General features: G+C 43.3%; 1 protein-coding gene and 1 non-coding gene across 2 annotated transcripts in view; both read right to left on the reverse strand.

Moving 5' to 3' along the window:
- SF3B3 (splicing factor 3b subunit 3) overlaps window positions 1–24,197 on the reverse strand; it is a 52,862-nt gene that overhangs the window by 22,914 nt on the left and 5,751 nt on the right. Inside the window, exons 5-10 of the mRNA XM_049786334.1 lie at window positions 23,300–23,412; window positions 20,608–20,745; window positions 19,499–19,602; window positions 15,540–15,705; window positions 10,935–11,030; window positions 4,537–4,609 (exon numbers count right to left, since the gene is read on the reverse strand). Coding sequence (XP_049642291.1) covers window positions 4,537–4,609; window positions 10,935–11,030; window positions 15,540–15,705; window positions 19,499–19,602; window positions 20,608–20,745; window positions 23,300–23,412 — 690 coding nt within the window. The remainder of the gene's footprint in view (window positions 1–4,536; window positions 4,610–10,934; window positions 11,031–15,539; window positions 15,706–19,498; window positions 19,603–20,607; window positions 20,746–23,299; window positions 23,413–24,197) is intronic.
- LOC126028846 (small nucleolar RNA SNORD111) lies at window positions 21,064–21,154 on the reverse strand. Its single transcript, XR_007502545.1, has one exon. It is a non-coding gene; the product is annotated as a small nucleolar RNA SNORD111 (small nucleolar RNA).

The raw sequence follows: 24,197 nt of genomic DNA on the forward strand, positions 1-24,197 counted from the left end.
TTAACACTACATGAGTATTGTATCCTTTCCCATGTTCTCATTTCTGAACTCTAACCCTTAAAGCATATGTAAGAAAAACAATGGTTCTAAGTGACCAGGATTTGTGGGCTCTTCCCAGGTTGTAATTTCCCCAGGAAAGGGAGCTGGCCATACAATCATCCAACCCTGATCATGGAGCAGGGGCAGGGGGAATAGCAACACTGCATTGCTCTTGGGGCTGGAGTGATGGTGCAAGATGCATGGTTTTGCCTTGGATCCTCCAAGTCAGGTATGATTTCAGCAGTGCTCAGGGGTTACATCCGGCAGCTCAGGGGACATATGGGATGCCGGGATTCGAACCACCGACCTTCTGCATGCAAGGCAAACGCCTTATCTCCAAGCTATCTCTCTGGCCCTGCCAGGAATGATTCTGAGCGCATAGCCAGGAGTAACCCCTGAGCATCACCAGGTGTGGCCGAAAAACAAAAACAAAATGCATTGCTCTCATGCTCTGCAGTCTTACATATGATTGATTCAATAGTAGTTTTAAATTATGAATTAAAAGTGGTTTGTGGGGCTGGAGCGATGGCACAACAGTGGGGTGTTTGCCTCGTATGCGGCCAACCCAGGACAGACCCAAGTTCGATTCCCGGTATCCCATATGGTCCCAAGCCTGCCAGAACTTTCTGAGTGCAGCAGGGTGACCCTTTCCAAAACAGAAAAATGTGGTTCGAGCAAACTGTTTTTTTTTTTTAATCTTTGACTGAAGACAATATAACTTCTACCTTTTCTATTCCAAAGTCTAGGAGGACCTAGAGGAGATCATAGGGTGCCAAGAGAGTATTGTGGGTAGGGTGCGTGCCTTGCAGGCAGCCAATCTAGGTTCGTTCCACAGCACTCCATAAGGTCCTGTAAGTCCCACCAGAAGTGATCATTGAGTGCAGCACCAAGCATAAATTTTAAGACACTATCAGGTGTCCAAATTTCCAAAAAGGAAAATAATTAGTTGTTCTTATAAACTGAGGTTACAAAGTTGCAATTCTAAAATACCATGAACATCAGTGCATTGACTATGAACTACGAATATCCCTCCTCCCAGGGCCGGAGAGATAGCATGGAGGTAAGGTGTTTACCTTTCATGCAGAAGATCATTGGTTTGAATCCCAGCATCCCATATGGTTCCCCCGAGCCTGCCAGGTGTGACCCCCCCCCTCCAAAAAAAAAAATCTCTCCTGCCTTTTTCAGTAGCTGCAAGTTTCACCTGAAGGACATTACTAGTTTAAGATCAGAAAAGAACTTATCAGAGGTAATAAAGGATATGGCACAAGTGATCAATCGAGTATAGGTCCTGCAGCTATGAGAATTTGGTCTCCAGTGCTGTTGTGTGTGCTCCCCACAAAGAATCTACCAGCACATGGAGCACATCTTTGTTTCAATTAAATAGAATTTAAATAGGATTAAATAGGATTTCACATTATCAGTGAGATGCTGATGCCACTTTGAGGAAGGAATAATTTAAGGCTCAACAAACAGCTCATCACAAAAGGCTAAGTGAATGAATTCCCTGATGGTTGAGCCTCTACTGTCTCTCCTCACTATATATTGAAACTACTTTGTAGTCCTACAGTACAATCCTACTTTACATGAAAGACAAAGATCCAAGAGGATCTTTTCTCGGTCAGCACTCAAGGTTCCAAGGGAGTATAATAAGACTTCCTAGCTAGAGTTTTGTTTAGTGGAAAACAATAGTCCTATTTACCAGAGTGAAGACAAGCTAACTCTTGCCTCAACCCACCTAATACACAGGCAAATGGGCATATATTACAATGCACAGGGGCCACCAAATGCCCAGTTACCCTTAGAGATGCCACCAGGCAGTCAGCGTTCCGAACAGGGCCCTCTCCCTTAGTGAGACACTCTAAGACCCCGTGGAGACCCTAACAGTAGGTACACACCTGTGGTGATCAGCACCTTCACCAGCCACCTGTGGAAGAGAAAAAAAGGCTTGGTATTGGTAGTATGATCACCAAGTACCAGCCAAAGTTAGTAGTTGCCTGGAAGACTACAGCATGTGAACATGTGACATGTTCACTCAGTAAGAATTTAGGAAATCTGGAAAGAAACAGAAAACCTGACCTGTTTTTGTGAGTGCTCACCCAAATGATGGCTTCTAGAGCATAAAATCTATCAGGAGACAGTTCTCCCCCAGGATTTTGATCTTTAGATAAAAATTTACAACAGCTAAGCTTCATCACGCAGCATCTTGCCCGGCAACCACCTGCTCACGAGCCTTCACTCCCTGTCATCCATACAACCGCCTGCTTCCTCTGACTCCAGTCAGCAACACACTTGCATCACATCAACATGCTGTTCTGTATGCTCAGGACAAGGATCTGAGCCCATGATTAATACCAGGAAGACTAGCAGGAAGCAGAGAACTTACTCTAGAATTCTCACAAGATTCAGATTCCAATACAGAGCTACTTGTAGGTGCGCTGGACTAGACTTAGGAGACTCCATTAGCCACAGGAATTACCTGGGAAGTCATTCCTTGTCTTTTCATCAAAATGAGTAACTTTCCAAAACATCTAAATCAAGAAGCAAACAATCTAAACAGAGGGCACACTAAATTATCTTTAAAATGTCTCACTAATTGTTTTCACAGCTCTTATCAACAGCTACCAGCTAAAGGTGAACATCAACAGTGACTTGTTTCTTTATAGACAATAAGAATTATCCAATTATCTCTAAGCAATAATAAAGCCAGAGCAATAGCACAGTGGGTAGGGTGTGTTCCTTGCATGTACCTGACTTGTGTTTGATTCCTGGCATCCCATATGGTTCCCCAACCCTACCAAGAGCAACTTCTGAGCATCACCAGGTGTGCCCCAAAACAAAAGTCAAGTTCTACCAAAAAAAAAAGAAGCCTATTAGGGCCATGGTGATAGTTCAAAGGGCTCAAGCATATACTTCACACACAGGAGGTCTCAGATTTGATACCTCATGATCTTGAACAACACAAGTTTAAGTTTCCAAGCACAGAAGCAGGGGTAATCCAGAAGGAGCTGGAGAGCTAGTAGAAGATAGGGCACTTGCCTCACATATGGCCAATCTGAATTTGATCCCCAGCATGGTTCTTTTAACAAGACCAGGATCCCTGAGATTCAAGTCAAGAGCAGCCCAAGTACCACTGGCGTATCCACTCCCCCTCCCAAAATAACAGAGAGAACCACCAGGTGTGTCCTTCTCCCTGAAAGCTACAGTGAGCCACGGGGCACTTGACTTACACTATGTTTGGCTATCACACCATATGGTTAAGTTCTACAAGGAGTAAGCCCTGAGTGCTGCCAGATGTGACCTTATTCTTAACAAAATTAAATAAAAATGAAAAGAAAAAGACAATAATGATAAAATTAAAAAACAAAAACCTTCTTTCCCTATCCACCTTTCTGTTTTCCTTCCTACCTAATCAATTTTGATTCGACACTAATACCTCAAAGAAAACAAAATTCAACAAAACTATATATTCTAACAGAGGATTCCCACACACTTCTTTCCAGCTCCCTATAACGTGTTCCATACAAAAGAATATCTAAAGTATTGGGAAGTACTTCAACTGTTTTCTAGGGAAAGCATATTATGGCCAACCAGATTACCTCACCAAATTATACATTCCTGAGCAGAGGAAAATGAGGACCCACAGTGGCAAAGTGAAAATTAGAATTGAGGGGCCGGGCGGTGGCGCTAAAGGTAAGGTGCCTGCCTTACCTGCGCTAGCATAGGACGGACTGCGGTTCGATCCCCCGGCATCCCATATGGTCCCCCACGCCAGGAGCAACTTCTGAGCACATAGCCAGGAGTAACCCCTGAGCGTCACCGGGTGTGGACCAAAAACCAAAAACCAAAAACCAAAAAAAAAAAAAAAAAAATTAGAATTGAGTTTTATATCTAGTGGACAGTTTCAGTTGTGACAAAACTATCTGATGTTACACCACCATCTATCTTTAACTTGCAAATACCCAACTATGAATTTCAGAATGACATAGAGAAGTTCATATTCCCTTGCCTCTAGCCATTCTTTCCTAAGCACTCTAAAGCACCATTCAAATCTCTACTTTCCATAAGCACAACTAAATACAATTGAGCAGAATTAAATAACAAGCTTTACAAAAGTCCCTGATACTCAAGGTAACACCTTGAATTTCACTGTGGCAAAAGAAGTATATTACAAAAAAATACCCACTTTTCCTTTTATCATGTATATCTTAAAAATGAACAAAGCAAAGAACATGCTGTTTATGACACTCACATGTATTAGTGCCGAATACAACAGTACTTGCTCTATGCGCCCCTTTTCCATGTATCCAAAAGAGTCATTATATGAAAAGGAACTCTAATTGGGAGAGCCTCAAAACCATGATGCTTAGCCAGAACAGGTTTTTACATATGGGGCCAGATGAAGTGATATAAAAGAAAATATCAAGAAGGCAGCTTCAGAAGCCTTGGATTCTGACCCTGTAAAACTTTCTGTCTGACTATCAAGGAAGGAAAGCTTACCTTCAATGTGCCGCCGCACTGTCCACACAGCATTGGGGTTACCAGGGAGCTCAGAGACAGCCATTTCTGATACCTGAGAGGGGACACAAATCAGATCCATTGAGCATGAACTTAGTTCCTATTTACAACTACACTAAATAAGGTCCCAGAGGAATGCTTACAGCAAACACAACATCAAGTATGACATTATCTAGTGAAAAAAAAAACTGAGGAAATAAAAATACAAAGGCAGACCCAACCCATGACTGATTGCCCTAAGTCACGAAATGTCTGGGGAAGGTGTTACAGCATCTGTCTCAAAGGAAAAGAAAAGGCCACTGGAGATCAACCTGACTTAACTTTCAGTTCTCTCCCTACTCCACATGTAAGGTCAAATGACACCTCTTTCTTTTTTTTTGATGTTCAGGGGTTACTCCTGGCTAAGCGCTCAAAAATTGCCCCTGGCTTGGGGGGACCATATGGGACACAGGGGGATCGAACCGAGGTCCTCCTTGTCTAGCGCTTGCAAGGCAGACACCTTACCTCTAGCACTACCTCAGTGGCCCCAAATGACACCTTTTTCATGAACAAATTCAAATGTTACATCTCTTTATCCTTAGAGAGCAGCCACTTCCTCCCATATCTCTGAGAATTCAATCACCACATCTTAAGGGGTTTATATAAAAAGTAACTCAAGGAAATCCTACTTAACACGAGTCCAAACAACACCACCAGAGTCCAGAACCTCTAAATGCCCCATAGTGGGCTGAAGCGATAACACAGCGGTAAGGTGAAGCCAACACAGAACAGACCTCGGTTCAAATCCCGGCATCCCATACAGTCCCCCGAGCCTGCCAGGAGAGACTTCTGAGTGCAGAGCCGAAAGTAAATTCTGAGACAACGCGTGTGACCTCTCCCAAAATAAATGCCCCATAGCCTCCAGACATAAAAATAAACACAATACTTAGATGAAGACAAAATCATCTATAGGGGGGTCGTAGAGATAGCATAGAGGTAGCGCTTTTGCCTTGCATGCAGAAGGATGGTGGTTGGAATCCCAGCATCCCACATGGTCCCCCGAGCCTGCCAGGAGCGATTTCTGAGCATAGAGCCAGGAGTAACTGAGCCCAGCTGGGTGTGACCCCACCCCAAAAAAAATCATTTATAGGGGAACAGAGATAGCACAGGAGTTAAAGCACTTACCTTAATGCTGCTGGCCAGGCCCCACTAAAAGTGACCTGTGCGCACTGATCCAGGAGAAAACACTGAACATCAATCAATGGGTGTGGCCCAACACCCGGACGTTTTCTGGGTTTTTATACATTTTACCAGATTTGTTGGTTCTCAGGGAAATAATGAAATGTCTGGGATATAAGCCAGGATATCCACAGCACAATCTACAATCAAATCCTTCATCTCTCTGATATATATATATATGGTTATGGGGCCACACCCAGCGGTGCTCAGAGGTTACTCCTTGCTCTGCAGTCAGAAATTACTCCAGTCAGGCTCAGGGGAACATATGGGATGACGAGAATAGAACCAGGTCCCTCCTGGGTTGAGCACAAGCAAGGCAAATGGCCCTCCCACTGAGTTATCACTCCAGCCCATTACCCCTAAGGGGAGGTGTGAGGAACAGACTCAGCAATGAAAATGCAACAGGAGGGATGCAGGGCAGCTGAATAAAGCTTAGCCTAGAAGCCACAAGCAGTGGTTAGAGCCATGTAATAAAGCTAGATGTCTCCTAAAACTTCAACTGAATGCTGTGGATCATTTCCTTGCCATTACCCTGATACCTACAGACGCGCCAGGTCATTGGGACTGCAGGTGCCAGGCTAGGCTGAGAAAGGCCTCATCATCCATCCATCCATCCATGCACCACTTGAGCTTATAATTAATAATTAATGCGATAACCCCCTAAAATTATTTTTTTGGTTTTTGGGTCACACCGGGTGGCGCTCAGGGGTTAATCTTGGCTGTGCGCTCAGAAATCACCCCTGGCAACTCGGGGGACCATATAGAATGCCAGAATTTGAACCACCATCTGTCCTGGATAGGCTGCATGTAAGGCAAACGGCCTCTCACTGTGCTACTCTCCGGTCCTAAAAATATTTCTTAAGCAATCTAGAGACAATTAGTTTAACTGAGGGTACAATTTGTAGGAATAACTATTACATTCATAAATAGCACTGTAGCGTTAAATAATTAACGATGGTGCTGGATAGAGGTGGATGGAAGGATTCTTTTCTGCCATCCCAGGCCACGTGGCTCCGCAACTCCCATCCAGCTGGCTGGTCCCAGGTTTAGGTGAACGGCGGAATCAGACTCATCCAGAGACAGGCATCAGGAAGTATCAGCTTTTTTTTTTTTTTTTGGTTTTTTGGGCCACACCCGGCGATGCTCAGGGGTTACTCCTGGCTGTCTGCTCAGAAATAGCTCCTGGCAAGCACGGGGGACCATATGGGACACCGGGATTCGAACCAACCACCTTTGGTCCTGGATCGGCTGCTTGCAAGGCAAACGCCGCTGTGCTATCTCTCCGGGCCTGAAGTATCAGCTTTATTCATGCCCTATCCACCACATGTGTGGCCTATATCATAACCTTTTAAGCATACAGTCATTCTTAGCTAGCCCTGCATCTTAACTCCTTTCAGCCATCTTCCCTTTGACTTCCATGCTGGCCAAAGACCTTTGAGCCTAATCCCCTGGGTCAAAGACTTTATCTACCTTTTCCAAGACCCCTCCCAGGAATGGGCGGGGTCTTGCAGGTAAGGTCAAGTTACATAGGGAGAATGGAGGGATGAGGCTTCATAGCACCTTCCCCTTTCTCTAGTAAAATAATCTGATCATGGTACAAGAAAATAAATGATAGAAAATACAAATATACATTTAAAGCTATAAGGGACATAACCCGATCTTGCCAGTGCTCCCATCAATAAAAACTACAATGTAGGCCAAGTATAATGGGTAGGAAGCTTGCCTTGCACATTGATAACCTGGGATTGAGCTTGGGCACCACATATGGTTCCCTGAGACCTGTCACGTGTGATCCTTGAGCACCCACTATAGGTGGCCTAAAAACCCAAACCAAACCCCTGTGATGTTTGGTCAACTAACTCTATACCAGATACAATATCAATGAGTCTATTCAGAACCCATAATCCAGAGAACGAAGAGAAAAACAAAGCAATGTTCAACACTTAGAATTTTTGCTTTTGGGCCGCACACAGTGGCATTCAGGGGTTACTCCTGGTTCTAAGCTCAGAATTGCTCCTGGCAGGCTCTGGGGACCATGTGGGATGCAGGGAATCGAACCAGGGTCCATCCTGGGTCAGCCACATACAAGGCAAACACCCTACCGATGTGCTATTGCTCGGGACGAACACATAGATATTTTAATAAAGATTTGAGTAAATTTTTGGTAAAAGTTAAAAAACGGGGTGAACAGAAAGTTGAAAAGTCAAAATTCCTTTATTGGGATCTTTACCAATTCTACTTCATAGAAAATCCTATTAATGAATATATTAATTTTTGATGTTACTTTTCCTATTCCAGGCAGTACATTTTCTCCCAGGCACCATGCCAAAAGGAATGCCTAAAACCAGTGAGCAAACACCATTAGATGTGATCCCTCAAACAAAGTAAAGAACTATTGGTCTAAATTAATTTTGGGTTATTGAAAATTAGGTGGAATTTGGGTAATTTCAATAGTCTGCATCTAGAGAACATTACTGATACGCTAACATTACTGTTACTGATATGCTAGACTTTGAACTAAGTTATTTCATTAATCTACATAATAATCCTCTGAAGCAGGTGAATTAAGCTCATCTTAAAGAAAACAAATGCTTTTTAATAACTATAAATTGGCAGACTAAAAATTCAAAAAAGAAAATCCATGTCCAATTGACAGTGTTCAAATAAAAACATCACTGACAAGCAGTAGGCCTCTGAAGGCAAACTCCGGAGAAGTCTTGTTTTACTTTTAACGAAATCAAATCCAGAGTTTTTGCAAAAGAAATCAACTCCAAACCATGCCAAAGATGGGACGTGGAATTTGAGAAGGTAATTCAGTGTATAGATCACATAAAAAGTCTACAATAGAGAATTCATTTAAATTTATGATTAAGGAGACAGTACAGCATTAGGAAGCATGCCTAGCACATGCCTCGTCTCGGTTTGATTCCAGGGTCCACATGGTCAACAGAGCAGTTAAGTACAGCTCTGGAGACCTTCAGCACAGCTGGGATAGCTTGGGAATCACCAACACTGCAGGGAACAAGCAGTATCACATCCTCTCCAGTGGTCCTCAAACTTGTTAAGCTGGGGGCCAGTTCACTGTCCCTCAGACCATTAGAGGGCCAGACTATAGTAAAAATAAAAACTATAAACAAATTCCTATGCACACTGTATATCTTATTTTGAAGTGAAGAAACAAAACTGGGGGCCCGGAGAGATAGCACCCGGAGAGATAGCACAGCGGTGTTTGCCTTGCAAGCAGCCGATCCAGGACCAAAGGTGGTTGGTTCGAATCCTGGTGTCCCATATGGTCCCCCGTGCCTGCCAGGAGCTATTTCTGAGCAGACAGCCAGGAGTAACCCCTGAGCATCACCGGGTGTGGCCCAAAAACAAAAACAAAAAACAAAACAAAAGAAACAAAACTGGAACAAATACAATATGTGGCCCATGGGCCATAGTTTGAGGACCACTGCATCTAGACAAGCCACGAAACCACTGGAAAGCATTATCCCCCCAAAAAAAATTTCTGATCCATTCACTGTAAAAGAATATTACTGAAATATTAAAAATGATGCAATTTGAGGCCAGAGAGATAGCACAGCGGTAGGGTGTTTGCCTTGCAAGTAGCGGACCCAGGAACAACAGTGGTTCCAATACTGGCATTCCATACGGTCCTGCCAGGAGCGATTTCTAAGCAGAAAGCCAGGAGTAACCCCTGAGCGCCACAGGGTGTGGCTCCAAATCAAAAACAAACAAAAAAAATGATGCAATTTATAGGCCAGAATGATAGATAATATAGTGGTAGGGCATTTGTCTTACATGCAGCTGACCGGGTCGAACCCTGGTTCAAGCCTCAACATTCTATAAGGTCCCCTAAACCTGCCAGGAGCGATTTGAGTCCACAGCCAGGAGTAACCCCTGAGCATGTTGGGAGTGGCCCAAAAACAAAAAGCATTTAAAAAAGGGCAATGTACAAAAAAGGGAGGGGGTCAGGAGTGATAGCTCAGCAGTAGGTTATTTGCCTTGCATGCTTCTGATCTGCATTCCATATGGTCCCCCCAGCCTGGGAGGAGCAATTTCTGAGTGCAGAGCTAGGAATTACCTGAGCTCTGCAGGGTATGGCCCAGAAACCAACCAAATAAAAAAATAAAAAATAAAAAGGTGAGAGACGGAGAGATAGCATGGAGGTAGGGCGTTTGCCTTGCATGCTGAAGGACAATGGTTCAAATCCCGTGGTTTGAATCCCGGCATCCCATATGGTCCCCTGAGCCTGCCAGGAGCAGTTTCTGAGCAAAAGAGCCAGGACTAACCCCTGAGCGCTGGCGGATGTGACCCAAAAAGCAAAAAATAAAAATAAAAAGGTGAGGCCAGAGAAGTGGGGGGGCAAGCAGTAAGGCATCTGCCTTGCCCAAGCCAACCTAGGACAGACCAGTTTGATCCCCAGGCATTCATATGGTCCCCAAGCCAGGAGCAATTTCTGAGCACATAGCCAGGAGTAACCCCTGAGCGTCACCAGGTGTGGGTTCCCTCCCCCCTCAAAAAAAATTAATAAAAAAAGGCAATTTAAAAGCATCTGATAAGAAAATTAAAGCCGGGCCGGGCGGTGGCGCTAAAGGTAAGGTGCCTGCCTTGCCTGCGCTAGCCTTGGACGGACCGCGGTTCGATCCCCCGGTGTCCCATATGGTCCCCCGAGCCAGGAGCAACTTCTGAGCGCATAGCCAGGAGTAACCCCTGAGCGTTACCGGGTGTGGCCCAAAAAAACAAAAAAAAAAAAAAAAAAAAAAAGAAAGAAAGAAAATTAAAGCCAAAGACATACACACAGAACATAAGTACTTTATATAAAAGTAGTTCAATATACTCTGCATAGTTCTTATCCTGTGTGAGCCTGAACCTGTCATGTTATTTTTCTTACTTTTATCCCATTTTCCAATTTTTAAAAATGTACTTAATTATGCTAACATGTTAAGGAATAGAAAACTTAAAGAGTTGAAGATATAGTTCTCGTGTATGCCTTGCATGTTTGAAGCCCTGTGTCCAATATGTTGGCAATGTAACAGAAAAGTTAACCTTTTTGTCTTCTACAAAAACACTAATCTCTCATTTCATCCACAGGCAGCCACAGTCCATGCTTTCTTTCCCTACGAACCTTGAAGATGATCATTAGGAAATTCCACTCTTACCTCCAGCCCATGCCTTAAAACTCTCAGGGATGAACGGGGTCCTCTACCACAGGCCACGTACAACTGGGGAGTATCTTCATTGGCCAAATCAGCTATCTACACAGGAAAAATTTAGAGGAAAAATGTTTATTTGTAATGTCAACCTTTAATACCCAACCCTGAATATTCTCAGGGGACAAACTACTTTTTTAGCTTAAATGTCAGCTACTGGTCCCTGAAATACAAAAAGAAAAATACCCAGTGTTATAAAAAGCAGCCTACTTTTCTTTTTCCTTTTTTTGATTTTTGGACCATACCGGGTGGCACTTAGGTGTTACTCCTGGCTATGCACTCAGAAATCACTCCTGGCTCAGGAGACCATATGGGATGCCGGGATTCAAACCACCATCTGTCTGTCCTGGGTCAGCTGCGTGCAAGGCAAACTCCCTACTGTTGTGCTATCTATGGCACCCAGCAATCTACTTTTAAGGTATATTTTCTCTGTTACAAAAGATATAAATTAGCACATGTTCTCTTTCTTTTTGGTTTTTAAGCCACATCCAGCAGTGCTAAGGGCTTACTCCTGGCTGGAAGCTCAAGCATCACTCCTGAAGGACTCAGGGGACTTATATGGGGTGCTGGAAATTGAACCAGAATTGGCTGTTTACAAGGCAAGCATCTTACCGGCTGTACTATTTGCTCCACTACCACTACCATTTATTTTCTCTCTCTCTCCTCTCTCCTCTCCCCTCTCCCTCCCTCCCCCCTCTTTCTCTCACTCAGCCCATTTTCTTTATAAGTAAAAAATATAGGGGCCGGAGAGACAGCACAATGGTTTGTCTTGCATGCAGCTGATCCAGGAAATCCGGGCATCCCATATGGTCCCTCCACCCACCCAGGGAAGCACAGAGCTAGGATTAACCCCTGAGGGCCGCTGGGTGTGACAGACAAAGGGCCCAGAACAATAGTACACTGGATAAGGCACTTGCTCCTTTATGGTCAATCTACATTCAATCTCCAGCACCCCCATAGGGTACCCTGAGCCCATCAGGAGCAATCCTTGAGTGTAGAATGATTTAAGTCCTGAGCACCAATAGGTGTGATCCAATAAACTGGGTTGGGGGAACCTCACACATTTACTTGTTTTTGTTTTGTTTTGTTTTTGTTTTTGGGTCACACCTGGCAGCGCTCAGGAGTTTCTCCTGGCTCTATGCCCAGAAATTGCTCCTGGCAGGCTCAAGGAACCATATGGGATGCCAGGATTCGAACCACTGTCCTTCTGCATGCAAGGCAAACACTTTACCACCATGCTATATCTCCGGCCCCACACAATTATTTGTAACAATGAAGTTCACAAATACCTCATTCACCATCATCACTGCCTCAAAATTCTACCAGATGTGCCATTAGACGGCATGTAGCAACTCTATTACAAATGTTACTACAGTGTAGCCCACCAACTACTCTTGTTCAACTACTAAATCATTTGTTCTAAGAGTGGCCCACAATCTGTTTTCTTTTTTTTGGGGGGGGGGGTTGGTCATACCCAGCACCACTTAGGGATTACTTTTGGCTCTGCACTCAAGGGACAGAACTTGCCTTGAATATGCAGACCCTCGACTACATCCCCAGGATGACTAATGGTCCCCAAGTAGTCCCACATATAGTTCTCACCAGGACCAACCCCTTAGCACAGAACCATAAATATACCTAAGCACATACAGTTATGACTAAATATAATAATATATTTTTAAAAAATATCAAGCAACTTATTTTCTTAACATGGATATTTTATTTTTGCTTGTTTTGGGGGCTATACCTGGCAACATCAGGGATCAATACAGGACTGGGGGAGTCAACCTGGTAGTCACATGCAAGGCAAGAGTCCTACCCACTGTACTCTGGCCCAAATTAAGGTATTTTAAATGTAGCCAATCTTAAAAAAAAAAAAAAAAAGGGGGGGCTGGAGACATAGCATGGAGGTAAAGTGTTCGCCTTTAATGCAGAAGGTCATCGGTTCAAATCCCGTTGTCTCATATGGTCCCCCGTGGCTGCCAGGAGCAATTTATGAGCATGGAGCCAGGGGTAACCCCTGAGCACTGCCGGGTGTGACCCAAAAACCACAACAACAACAACAAAAAAAAGAAATGTAGCCAATCTTGTTAATGTCTGGCTAAAACAATATAAAAATTAAATTATTTAGTGCAAAAAAAATTACAACAAATAAAATCAGGTATCCTGAGGGCTGGAGCAATAGCACAAAAGGTATGGTATTTGCCTTGCACGCAGCTGACCCATGTTTGATCCCCAGCATCCCATAGGGTACACTGAGCCTGCCAGGAGTAATTTCTGAGTGCAAAGCCAAGAGTGGCTCAAAAACAAACAAACAAACAAAACAACTTTTTCATAAATGACGAATAAATTTACTGGGCTGGGGAAGATAGCCATATCCCTGTACTATCCTCCAGAAACCCAAATTTCTATCTTTTGCTTTTAAACCTTTAAGTGGCAATTCCATAAATATGCTGACAGAACAAAGCCTGAACGTTAATTTATCTGGAGAACTTTAAACTCATTAAGATTAAAAAAATAGGGGCCGGACCCAACACCCAGACGACTCAGCAACAGTCTGCATGCAGGGCAGATCACTCTGCATTTAATGGTATGCTGAAACTAGAGGATGCTCCACATCAGCCTGACATCGATGACAGAAATGCAGAATCCAGAGTCTTTAAATATAAGAATCTGATACCAACAATAGCTAAAGTGTGAAAAAGTTTCACCGGGACCTTGAGAATGACTCGAGTTGGACGGACTGTGGTATGCCTGGAACCCAGAGTCGGTCTTATGCCAATAAACTTCTGGGTGAGGCCTTTTTGTAATCAGGTCAAGGATTTTTTTCCATTTTCCCCATTTTTCTGGACCTATGCAAACAACGGCGATTGCCACTATCACACCTTTACTATATTTTTTTTACTCTTATCCTTTAAGGAAAAAAAAAATACAACTTACTGAATTTAAAAACAAATAACTATAGTAGAATGCATGTCTCGAATACAGGCAGGGGATGGGAAGGGGGGAGAGGGTAATGTTAAACTGGTGAAGGGGGGGTGTTCTGGTTATGACTGTAACCCAACTATGATCATGTTACTTAAATAAAAAATATATTTAAAAAAAAAATAGGGGCCCGGAGAGATAGCACAGCAGCGTTGGCCTTGCAAGCAGCCGATCCAGGACCAAAGGTGGTTGGTTCGAATCCCGGTGTCCCATATGGTCCCCTGTGCCTGCCAGGAGCTATTTCTGAGCAGACAGCCAGGAGTAACCCCTGAGCACCGCCGAGTGTGACCCAAAAACCAAAAAAAAAAAAAAAAAAATAATGAGTCAGTTCAATAGGCCAAGTTCATGCTTTGCAGTCAAGAGGCCTGGGTTTGCAGCGATTTCTGAGCGCATAGCCAGGAGTAAGCCCTGAGAGTCACTGGTGTGACCCAAAAATCAAACCAAACCAAACCTAACAAACAAACAAACAAACAAACAAAAAAAGAGGCCTGGGTTCTACTCCTAGCACCCATGGTCCCTAAAGCAACCAGGTGTGTGATCCAAAAATCAAAAATAAGTTTTTCCAGAGATTCATTTACTTCTAGGAGCTGGAGAGATAATATACAGTTGTAGGGCATTTGCTCTGCATGCAGCTGATCTAGGACAGATGGTGATTCGAACCCCAGCATCCCATATGGTCTCCCAGGCCTGCCAGGAGTGATTTCCTTCCTTTTTTTTTGGTTTTTTGGGCCACACCCAGCGTTGCTCAGGGGTTACTCCTGGCTGTCTGCTCAGAAATAGCTCCTGGCAGGCATGGGGGACCATATGGGACACCGGGATTCGAACCAACCACCTTTGGTCCTGGATCGGCTGCTTGCAGGGCAAACACCTCTGTGCTATCTCTCCGGGCCCAGTGATTTCCTTCTTCCTCCCTCCCTCCCTCCCTCCCTCCCTCCCTCCCTCCCCCCCCCCCCTCTCTCTCTCTCTTTCTTTCTTTCTTTTTTTTTGGTTTTTGGGTCACAGCCGGCAGTGCTCAGGGGTTACTACTGGCTCTGCGCTCAAGAAATCGCTCCTGGCAGGCTCGGGGAACCATGTGGGATGCTGGGATTCAAATCAGGGCTCATGTTGGTTGTGTGCAAGGCAAATGCCTTACCACTGTGCTATAGCTCCGGCCCACAGGAGCAATTTCCAAGCGCAGAGCCAAGAGAAGCCAGAGTGCCGCTGGGTGTAATGCCCATCAAAGAGTTACTTCTAGCACTGCACTCACAAATCAGTCCTGGTGGATTTGGAGGACCATATGGGATGCCCACAGATTGAACCCAAATTGGAGCATGCAAGGAAAGCACCCTACCCACTGTACTATTGCTGTGCCCCCCACAATAATTGCTTAAGAAAAAGTAGTTAACTGGGATGAAGGGCATCAAACCATGGTTTAATTACCACCTGGAGCATCAAAAAGGAAGCATATATTGGAGCATCACCAGCACTATTAACCTCAGACCCAGCAGTCACGCCCTGGACCTCTGAGCACTTCTTGGGATGCCCCTATCCCTGACTACAGATTATGGAAGCAACTAAATTGATCCCTACCTGGCAAAACAAAATAGGAGAGAGGCTGTCCAACTCATCAACCAGCACAAGATTTTTGAGTGGTCTTGGTTGAAAGAAGAATGTGTCTCCCTCTTCCAGAGGCATGGCAGAAGAAAATTCAGGTTCTTCATCATCATCGCCAAGATGAGCAATTTGATATAAGTAACTAGGAAGAAGCAACAGAGAATATAGTCTCACCATTCACTATGTGAAGATAATGTTTATTTTTGACATTATGCTCAAAACATTTTATAAATATCAACTCCAAGTAATAATGTACAACACTGAGTGAAGATATAGCTTAAAAACCTGTTTATCGACTTCCTTTTTTGTTTGTTTGTTTGTTTGTTTGTTTTTGGTCACACCCGGTGGTGCTCAGGGGTTATTCCTGGCTCTGCCCTCAGAAATCGCTCCCAGCAGTTTCAGGGGACCATATGGAATGCCAGGATTCGAACTACTGCATGCAAGGCAAAACACCCTACAGCTGTGCTACCTCTCTGGCCCCAAACTTCCTTTTTTTAAAGACAGATTCCCCCAGGGTGAAAAAATTAAAAGGACTGAATTAAAACTGGCATGATACATTGTTTTAAAGCAGTTTCCAGGGTCAGAGCGGTGGTGCAAGCGGTAGGGCATTTGCCTTGCATGCACTAACATAGGACAGACCAGGGTTCGATCCCCCGGAGTCCCACATGGTCCCCCAAGCCAGGAGCAATTTCTGAGCACATAGCCAGGAGTAATTCCTGAGTGTCACCAGATGCAATCCAAAAAGCAAAAAAAAAAGGGGGGGGGGCAGTTTCCCACTAAGGCCTACCTACACTGAAGGCCACATAGTATAGGAGGAGCAGCAGCACTTGCCTTGTATGTAGGAAAATTTAACACCCAGCACCACATAAGTCCCAAGCAATACAAGTATCCCTGTGTAGAGCCAGGAAGGAGTAATTCTAAACACCACTGAGGATGGTCAAAAACCAAATAGAATCAATAAAGACTATTGAATCCTAGTTTTTCTTTTTGTTTTCTTTTTTAATTTTTTTGGGCACTCCTAGCAATGCTCAGAGATAACACTTGGTGGTGCTCAGGGACCCATAAGGGATGCCAAGGATAAAACCTAGGTTGGCAGCATGTAAGGCAAGTGCTACACCCACCATACTGTATTTCCATCCCCTAAATCCCAGTTCTGAGCTTTAACTACACTCATAATCTTAGGCTTAAACCTCTGCCTCATTTATAAGAAAGAAATAATACCTTCCACCAGAATTTATTTAGTATTTAGAACATGACACATAATAAGCACACTATTTGCCCAATAAAATGAAAATACATATTAAGGGGGGCCGGGTAGGTGGCGCTGGAGGTAAGGTGACTGCCTTGCAAGCGCTAGCCAAGGAAGGACCGCGGTTCGATCCCCCGGCGTCCCATATGGTCCCCCCAAGCCAGGGGCGATTTCTGAGCGCATAGCCAGGAGTAACCCCTGAGAGTCAAACGGTTATGGCCCAAAAACCAAAAAAAAAAAAAAAAAAAAAAAAAGAAAATACATATTAAGTCTAAAGAAATATGAATTAAGTGTAAGGTGCTTTCTTTAAACTTTCCTTTTTTTTTTTTTTTTTTTGATTTTGGGTCACACCCAGCAGTGCTCAGGGGTTACTCCTGGCTCTGTGTTCAGAAATTGCTCCTGGCTGGCTTGGGGTACAATATGGGATGCTGGGATTTGAACCATCTGTCTTGGGTCAGCAAGGCAAATGCCCTACTGCTGTGCTATCTCTCTGGCCTGACTTAATTTCTTTAAAATCTAAAGAAAGTTATTTTTTTTTTGAAAGCTATTTCTTACTTCAATCAAGAATAGGTTGAATCTTACAAAACAAGCCAAAAGCAAGAACTTATGAGATTTTATAAAATCATGCTGATATTACAATATTATTCCGCAAACAAATGATAATTCATTCCTAATATACCTGTCCTCTCCAGTCTCTGGCTAAATAAAGCTTAGTGAACTGATTCAATGTCAAACAAAGAGGAGTAGATCAACTTTTCATAGAACTTGAATAACCCAAAGAGAATGTAACCTCAGCAATTACATACTCTGCACAAAACACTGAACCTGAAGACAAGATTGCAGTGATTACTATCTGGATATTGCTTTACAGCTACTGCTTCCAGTCAGAGTCTTGCTGAAACAGGTTATGGTGTTAAGTTTTCAAAGTCTATCAATCCATTAGGTCTGATAAACTACATCACTGATCGAAATTCTCTTATTCTAAAATAAAGAACCTTTGAGGACTAGACAGACATGATGTCACTTGCCTCATAAGACAGCTAACCTGAGCTCTATCCAGATATCCCATTAGGACTGATCCCAGAGTGCAGAGACAGGAATAAACACTAAGCACAGCCTTGCACATGGCTGACCTGGGATGGACCTGGGTTCAATCCCCAAGCATCCCATATGGTCCCCCAAGCCTGCCAGGAGTGACCCCTGAGCACTGCTGGGTGTGACCCAAAAACCAAAAGAAAAAAAGTCTTTGAAATTTAAAAAGGAAAAAAAAGTCTCTCCAGCACTCCATTACCAAGTTATCAACAACATCATAAACAAGATTCTTGCTTACTTGGTTATGATGCGTGCTGGAGAATTACATATTTTTGGGTTGGGCTTCCCCCCCACACACACATCCAATGGTACTCAGGGCTTACCCTGACTCTCTGCACTTAGGGATCACTCCTAACAGGCTCAGGTCAAATCAAGGGGTATCAAATCAAACCTCAATTGTTAGGTGCAAGACAGACACTCTACCCACTTTACTATTTCTCCAGTCCAGGATCACACACTTTAGCTGTGATGCTTGCACATTTTGGTTGCAGTGCTCAATACAAATTTGAATAATTTCTGCTAAATGAGCTGACAATAAAGTTGACCTTTTATTTTATTACAGAAAAGGCAGTAAGGAACTAGTGAACCAAATCAGGTTAGCAACACAAAAAGGTACGTCTTTACAACCTGAACTACGCATTCAATTGCAAATTTTTTTTTCTTTTTTGGGCCACACCCGTTTGACGCTCAGGGGTTACTCCTGGCTATGTGCTCAGAAATTGCCCCTGGCTTGGGGGACCATATGGGACGCCAGGGGATCGAACCATGGTCCGTTCCTTGGTGGCAGACACCTTATCTCTAGCGCCACCTTCCCGGCCCCTCAATTGCAAATTGATGGAGAACTAAAACTGTCATTTTATACCCATATTACTGGTACTGGCCCACTAGTCATTTCAGAAATAGCTGAAAATATAGTACAGGGGATTAGGCACTTGCCTCACATTTGGCTGACCAGGAACCAATCCCTGGCATCATATATGGTCTCCCAGCACCCAGGCACTGCCAGGAATAGCACCTAAGTGCCACTGGGTATAGTCCCCAAAATAAAGCAAACAAAAAGAGAAACTCTAAGGATAGAAGTGTTGGCAACATGCTGAAAAGCTTCTATTTGGGATAGGCACAAGTGAAGGATTTGTGAAACATCTTCTTAATAAATATTTAAAATATTTAGGGGCCAGAGATAGTATGGAGGTAGGGCATTTGCCTTGCATGCAAAAGGATGGTAATTCGAATCCTGGAATCCCAGAAGGTCCCCCAAGCCAGGAGCGATTTCTGAGCGCAGAGCCAGAAGTAATCTCTGAACATCACCGGGTGATGCTCAAAAACCAAAAAAATAAAATAAAATAATATTTAAAATGTCTAGATTAGTGTCTAACTAAAAACTCAGAAGACTAAAGCTATTTCTGTAAAAACCAGAGGTTTTGATTGAGTGAAATCTCTGAAATAGCGGAGATAACCATAAAAGGGAACATAAGAGGTTAAAACTTGTGTTGAAGGGAAGTAGACTTGTAAAAAATCTCCATAGTTAAAGTGACAGCTTCTTTCTGCCACTAAACAGGGCGAATAGAATGATTAAAAAAACTACGGTACTCACTGGTTTCCAAATTCTGATGCTACAAAAAGGAAGCCCGTCTTAAGCACACACATTGCAGCAGCAACAGGAACAGTATCAAAATACTTGAGCCGGATCTCAGTAACCTGGAATTTAGTATAAAAGGTTTAGTATATAATAATGTAAGCCACTATGATCAAAATAAAAATTATATTAAAAAAAGGTTTAGTATATAATTTAGTATATTTAAGATTTTTGCATTAAGTAAAGCAAGGAGCCTAGTAATACAGCATAAACAAATTAGCCAACAGTGTACTTAGTATCTAAATCAGGATTACAGATAGTCTAAACTTCTTACTCATTTTCACACTCTCTAAGGCTGTTTTGCTGCCATAATACGAGAAATGAGTAGCTGAGAAAATGTATGACTCACAAAAGGCAAGAAATGTTCACCATTTGGCCTTTACAAAAGCCTGCCAATTCCAGAGCTACACAGATTATCTAAGAAATTATCAAACTGTTCACAGAACTCATGATCTGAAAGAAGACCATGGAATTTGTTCTCGATAGACACTGCAATTTTCTCCTGTAATTAAAACAGCCTTAACCAATTAATCACTTAATCAATTAACCTGTCAAGTATTATCTGTTCTATCTTGGTAGTTACAATAAACCATTTATAAAATTACCCTGTAAACTCTGAGCATACTAGGTTATTTAATTATAGTAAAATTGAGAATGAAGTGACATATTTTTATCAAACTAGTTATTTCATAGATGATCACCATGCCCAGTTTGTAATATCGGTACATCTTGAAAAAGCTCAACAAATGGTGGCATTCCATCCCACTCCACAAAGGGGGCATGAAAGCTGCCAATTATGCAGTGTAACGCAGTAATCCTACCTATATATTATATATGTATGTATGTATATGTATGTATATATATATATATATTTTGGTTTTTGGGTCACACCCGGCAGCGCTCAGGGGTTGATCCTGGCAGCCTCGGGGGACCATATGGGATGCTGGGATTCGAACCACCAACCTTCTGCATGCAAGGTAAACGCCCTACCTCCATGCTATCTCTCCGGACCCCCTAACCAATATTTTTAAGGTGTACTTTGCTCCCACCATGTCTGGTCTGCTTACCATATCTTCATCTGTCTCCAAAGTAATCTTGAAGATATCTCCCTGCTCAGTCTGAGCCAAAAAGAAGAACATTGATTTGGTCTTATGGGTGGCAGAGCAGACAAAAATCATTCCTCTTTCAGGATCATCAAGGTCATTCTAGCAAAATAAAACACACAACCAACAAGTTATAAGTAAGTACTTTTGTATGACTGAAACCCAACTATGAACATTTCTGTAACCAGTGTAAAGAAATAATTAAAAAAGAAATAAGTACTTTTTATTTCTGCAATTGAACCCACCGCGAATCCTCCAGGTCACCCACATTCTAGAGGCATTTATTTGGAAGATCTTTATGAGCTCTGAGCCCAACTTTCCTGCCAGCCAGACAGCAATGTAAATACAAAAACTTGCCTGTTATAAACACAAAACAAAATCTGTATACTACAAACAAACCCCAGTCACAATTCTACTTTACAGCCTGATCAGATCAATATGGCATGAACTATCTCCAGAGAGAAATGTCAGAGAAGAGACATGAAATTTAAATGATCATCATGTCAGGCTATAACCAAACTCTAGATGTCATGTCACAACACTACCATTCAGTTAGTCCTGTTCTATAATGACTTCCTTAGCCCCATTCCCTCTTTCCTATAAATCTGGATATGCATGCATCCTTAGTCTGGAGGGGTCTCTCTGGCAGTGTTGGGAATCATCAGGGCTACATAAAGAAGTATTCAGGAGCACATATGGTACAAGGACCTGAAGCTAGGCCCTGAAAACAACATGCAGATTTCTCCCTGGCCTTTGAAATTCTTTTTCCATCTCACTGAATAAGCTCTCTCGTCAAGGCAAAAAAAAAAAAAAACAAAGGTTTATAATTCATTTTTGCTCTGCAACAAAGTAGAAGTAGATCCTGGCAGTTAAATGTTCAACAAATGCCTCATCAACCAAATCCAAATTATTTTCAATTCCTTACAAAAATTTTGACTTGCTACTCCTACTCATGCCAAAGTGATAGCACAACAGTAGGGTATTTGCCTTGCACACTACTGATCCATGGTGGACCCGGGATTGATTCCCAGAATCCCAAATGGTCCCCTGATCCTGCCAGGAGCAATTTCTGAGCAGAGAGCCAGGATTGTAAGCCCTGAGGTCCAACCAGGTGTGGCCCAAAAACTAAAATAAATAAAAATAAAATAAGATTTGCCATGTAACTAACTGCCAAAGCTGGGCACACAAAAGTTCATTAGTCTACTTCTTGCTGTGCTTTTTTTTTTTTTTTGGTTTTTGGGTCACACCTGGCAGTGCTCAGGGGTTACCCCTGGCTCTAGGGGGACCATATGGGATGCCGGGATTCAAACCAACGACCTTCTGCATGGAAGGCAAACGCTTTACCTCCATACTGTGCTTAATTTCCACAGTAACTGTTCAAATTAAAAGTGCACAAGCAAGGGCCCGGAGAGATAGCACAGTGGCGTTTGCCTTGCAAGCAGCCGATCCAGGACCAAAGGTGGTTGGTTCGAATCCCAGTGTCCCATATGGTCCCCCGTGCCTGCCAGGAGCTCTTTCTGAGCAGACAGCCAGGAGTAACCCCTGAGCAACGCCGGGTGTGGCCCAGAAACAAAAAAAAAAAAGTGCACATGCTTTGCATGTTTGAGGCTCTGGGTATGATCCCAGTAGCAACATAACCCTACTAGCCCTAGCACTGATGGTTGTGGCCCCACAACCAACTAACAGAAAGCAGTAAGGATAATTTTCTGAGCAAGAGAATGCTCAACGGGCTGACTTACTTCAGGCTTTGCAAATAGAAGGCACAGATTCAAACCCTAGGCCACCAGGTCTGACCAACAAAGCAAAATTACAGGGGCGGGAATGATACGGAGGGAGTTTGCTTGCATGCTGCTGATCCGGGACAGACTCAGGTTTGATTTCTGGTATCCCATATGGTCCCCAGAGCCTCCCAGGAGCGATTCCTGAGTAGAGCCAGGAGTAACCCCTGAGTGCAACCAGGTGTGCCCCCCAAAATAAAGCAAAACAAAAATACATATAAATTATTAACTTTCTGAGTGAACACCACCCAAGCAGAATTAAAAGTTCAATGGACCCTCCTAGTGATTCCTAATCAAGCACACCAGTAGTTCAATGAAGACCCTGAAGTATTGGAGATTAAATGTGTCATACCAGAGATGTTCAGAGGACAGACCATGTGGTGCACCTTAACCCTACTATACCATCTCTCAACTTCATTTCCCTGCCTCTTATTGGAGTGCTGGGATAAAACACAAGACTTCACAAATGCAAACCAAGTACTGAGCTCATTGTCAGTTGTAGAAAACATTTCGGGGCCGGGCGGTGGCGCTAAAGATAAGGTGCCTGCCTTGCCTGCGCTAGCCTTGGACGGACCGCGGTTCGATCCCCCGGTGTCCCATATGGTCCCCCAAGCCAGGAGCAACTTCTGAGCACATAGCCAGGAGTAACCCCTGAGCGTTACTGGGTGTGGCCCAAAAACCAAAAAAAAAAAAAAAAAAGAAAACATTTCAACACCCAGAGGCAATTTCCAAACACTCAGAAAGGCCTCTGAGTACTGCTGGATATAGCACTAAAACAAAAAGTAACACCAAGAAATCATACATGCTATCAGAGAGATTATAATGTCATAAAACTTAAGTTCATTTCACAAACATAGTCCTTTTTTTAAAGACCTTACCCGCCTCCTAGGAATTGGACAGCGAATATCTGGCTGGTCGCCGAAATTCTTGTAAGTAATATAGTTCTCTGAGCAGATCAGCACTCCACTCGGGCCATCTGACCCTCCTGGAACTGTTGGAGAAAGTGAGACTTGCAATAACAGGCTACAACTATAAATAACAGTTTGGTTTTCAATTCCTTACCACCTTATCTACAAAATTTGGGGCTGGAAAAACAGTGAGAGGGTAGGGCGTTTTCCTTTTAAAACAGACAACCCAGTTCAATCTCCAGCACCCCATATGGATCTGCAAACTTCGCCAGGAGTGATCCCAGAGCACAGAGGCAGGACTAAACCTGAACATCACTTACTGTTATTTTAAATATTCCAATTAAGACTACAATAAAAATCTCTATGCTCGGGGCTGGGAAGGTGGCGCTAGAGGTAAGGTGTCTGCCTTGCAAGCGCTAGCCAAGGAACGGACCTGGTTCGATCCCCCAGCGTCCCATATGGTCCCCCCAAGCCAGGGGCGATTTCTGAGCACATAGCCAGGAGTAACCCCTGAGCGTCAAACGAGTGTGGCCCAAAAACCAAAAAAAAAAAAAAATCTCTATGCTGGGGCCAGAAAGATAGCATAGAGGTAAGGCATTTGCCTTGCATGCAGAAGGACGGTGGTTCAAATCCCGGCATCCCATATGGTTCCCCGAGCCTGAAGGGAGCGATTTATGAGTGTAGAACCAGGAATAGCCCCTGAGCACTGCTGGGTGTGACTCAAAAAAGCAAACAAAATTTTAAAAAAGTAAAAATTTCTATGCAATATTATAGCCTTGAAGCGCACGCTAGCTCGGAGGTCACTTCCTCAAGTCATTTTTTTTTTAAACACTTTATGTACTCATTAATAAACAAGTAATTCCCTACC

This window comes from Suncus etruscus, chromosome 14 (genome assembly GCF_024139225.1).
Source record: "Suncus etruscus isolate mSunEtr1 chromosome 14, mSunEtr1.pri.cur, whole genome shotgun sequence".
Lineage (NCBI taxonomy): Eukaryota > Metazoa > Chordata > Mammalia > Eulipotyphla > Soricidae > Suncus > Suncus etruscus.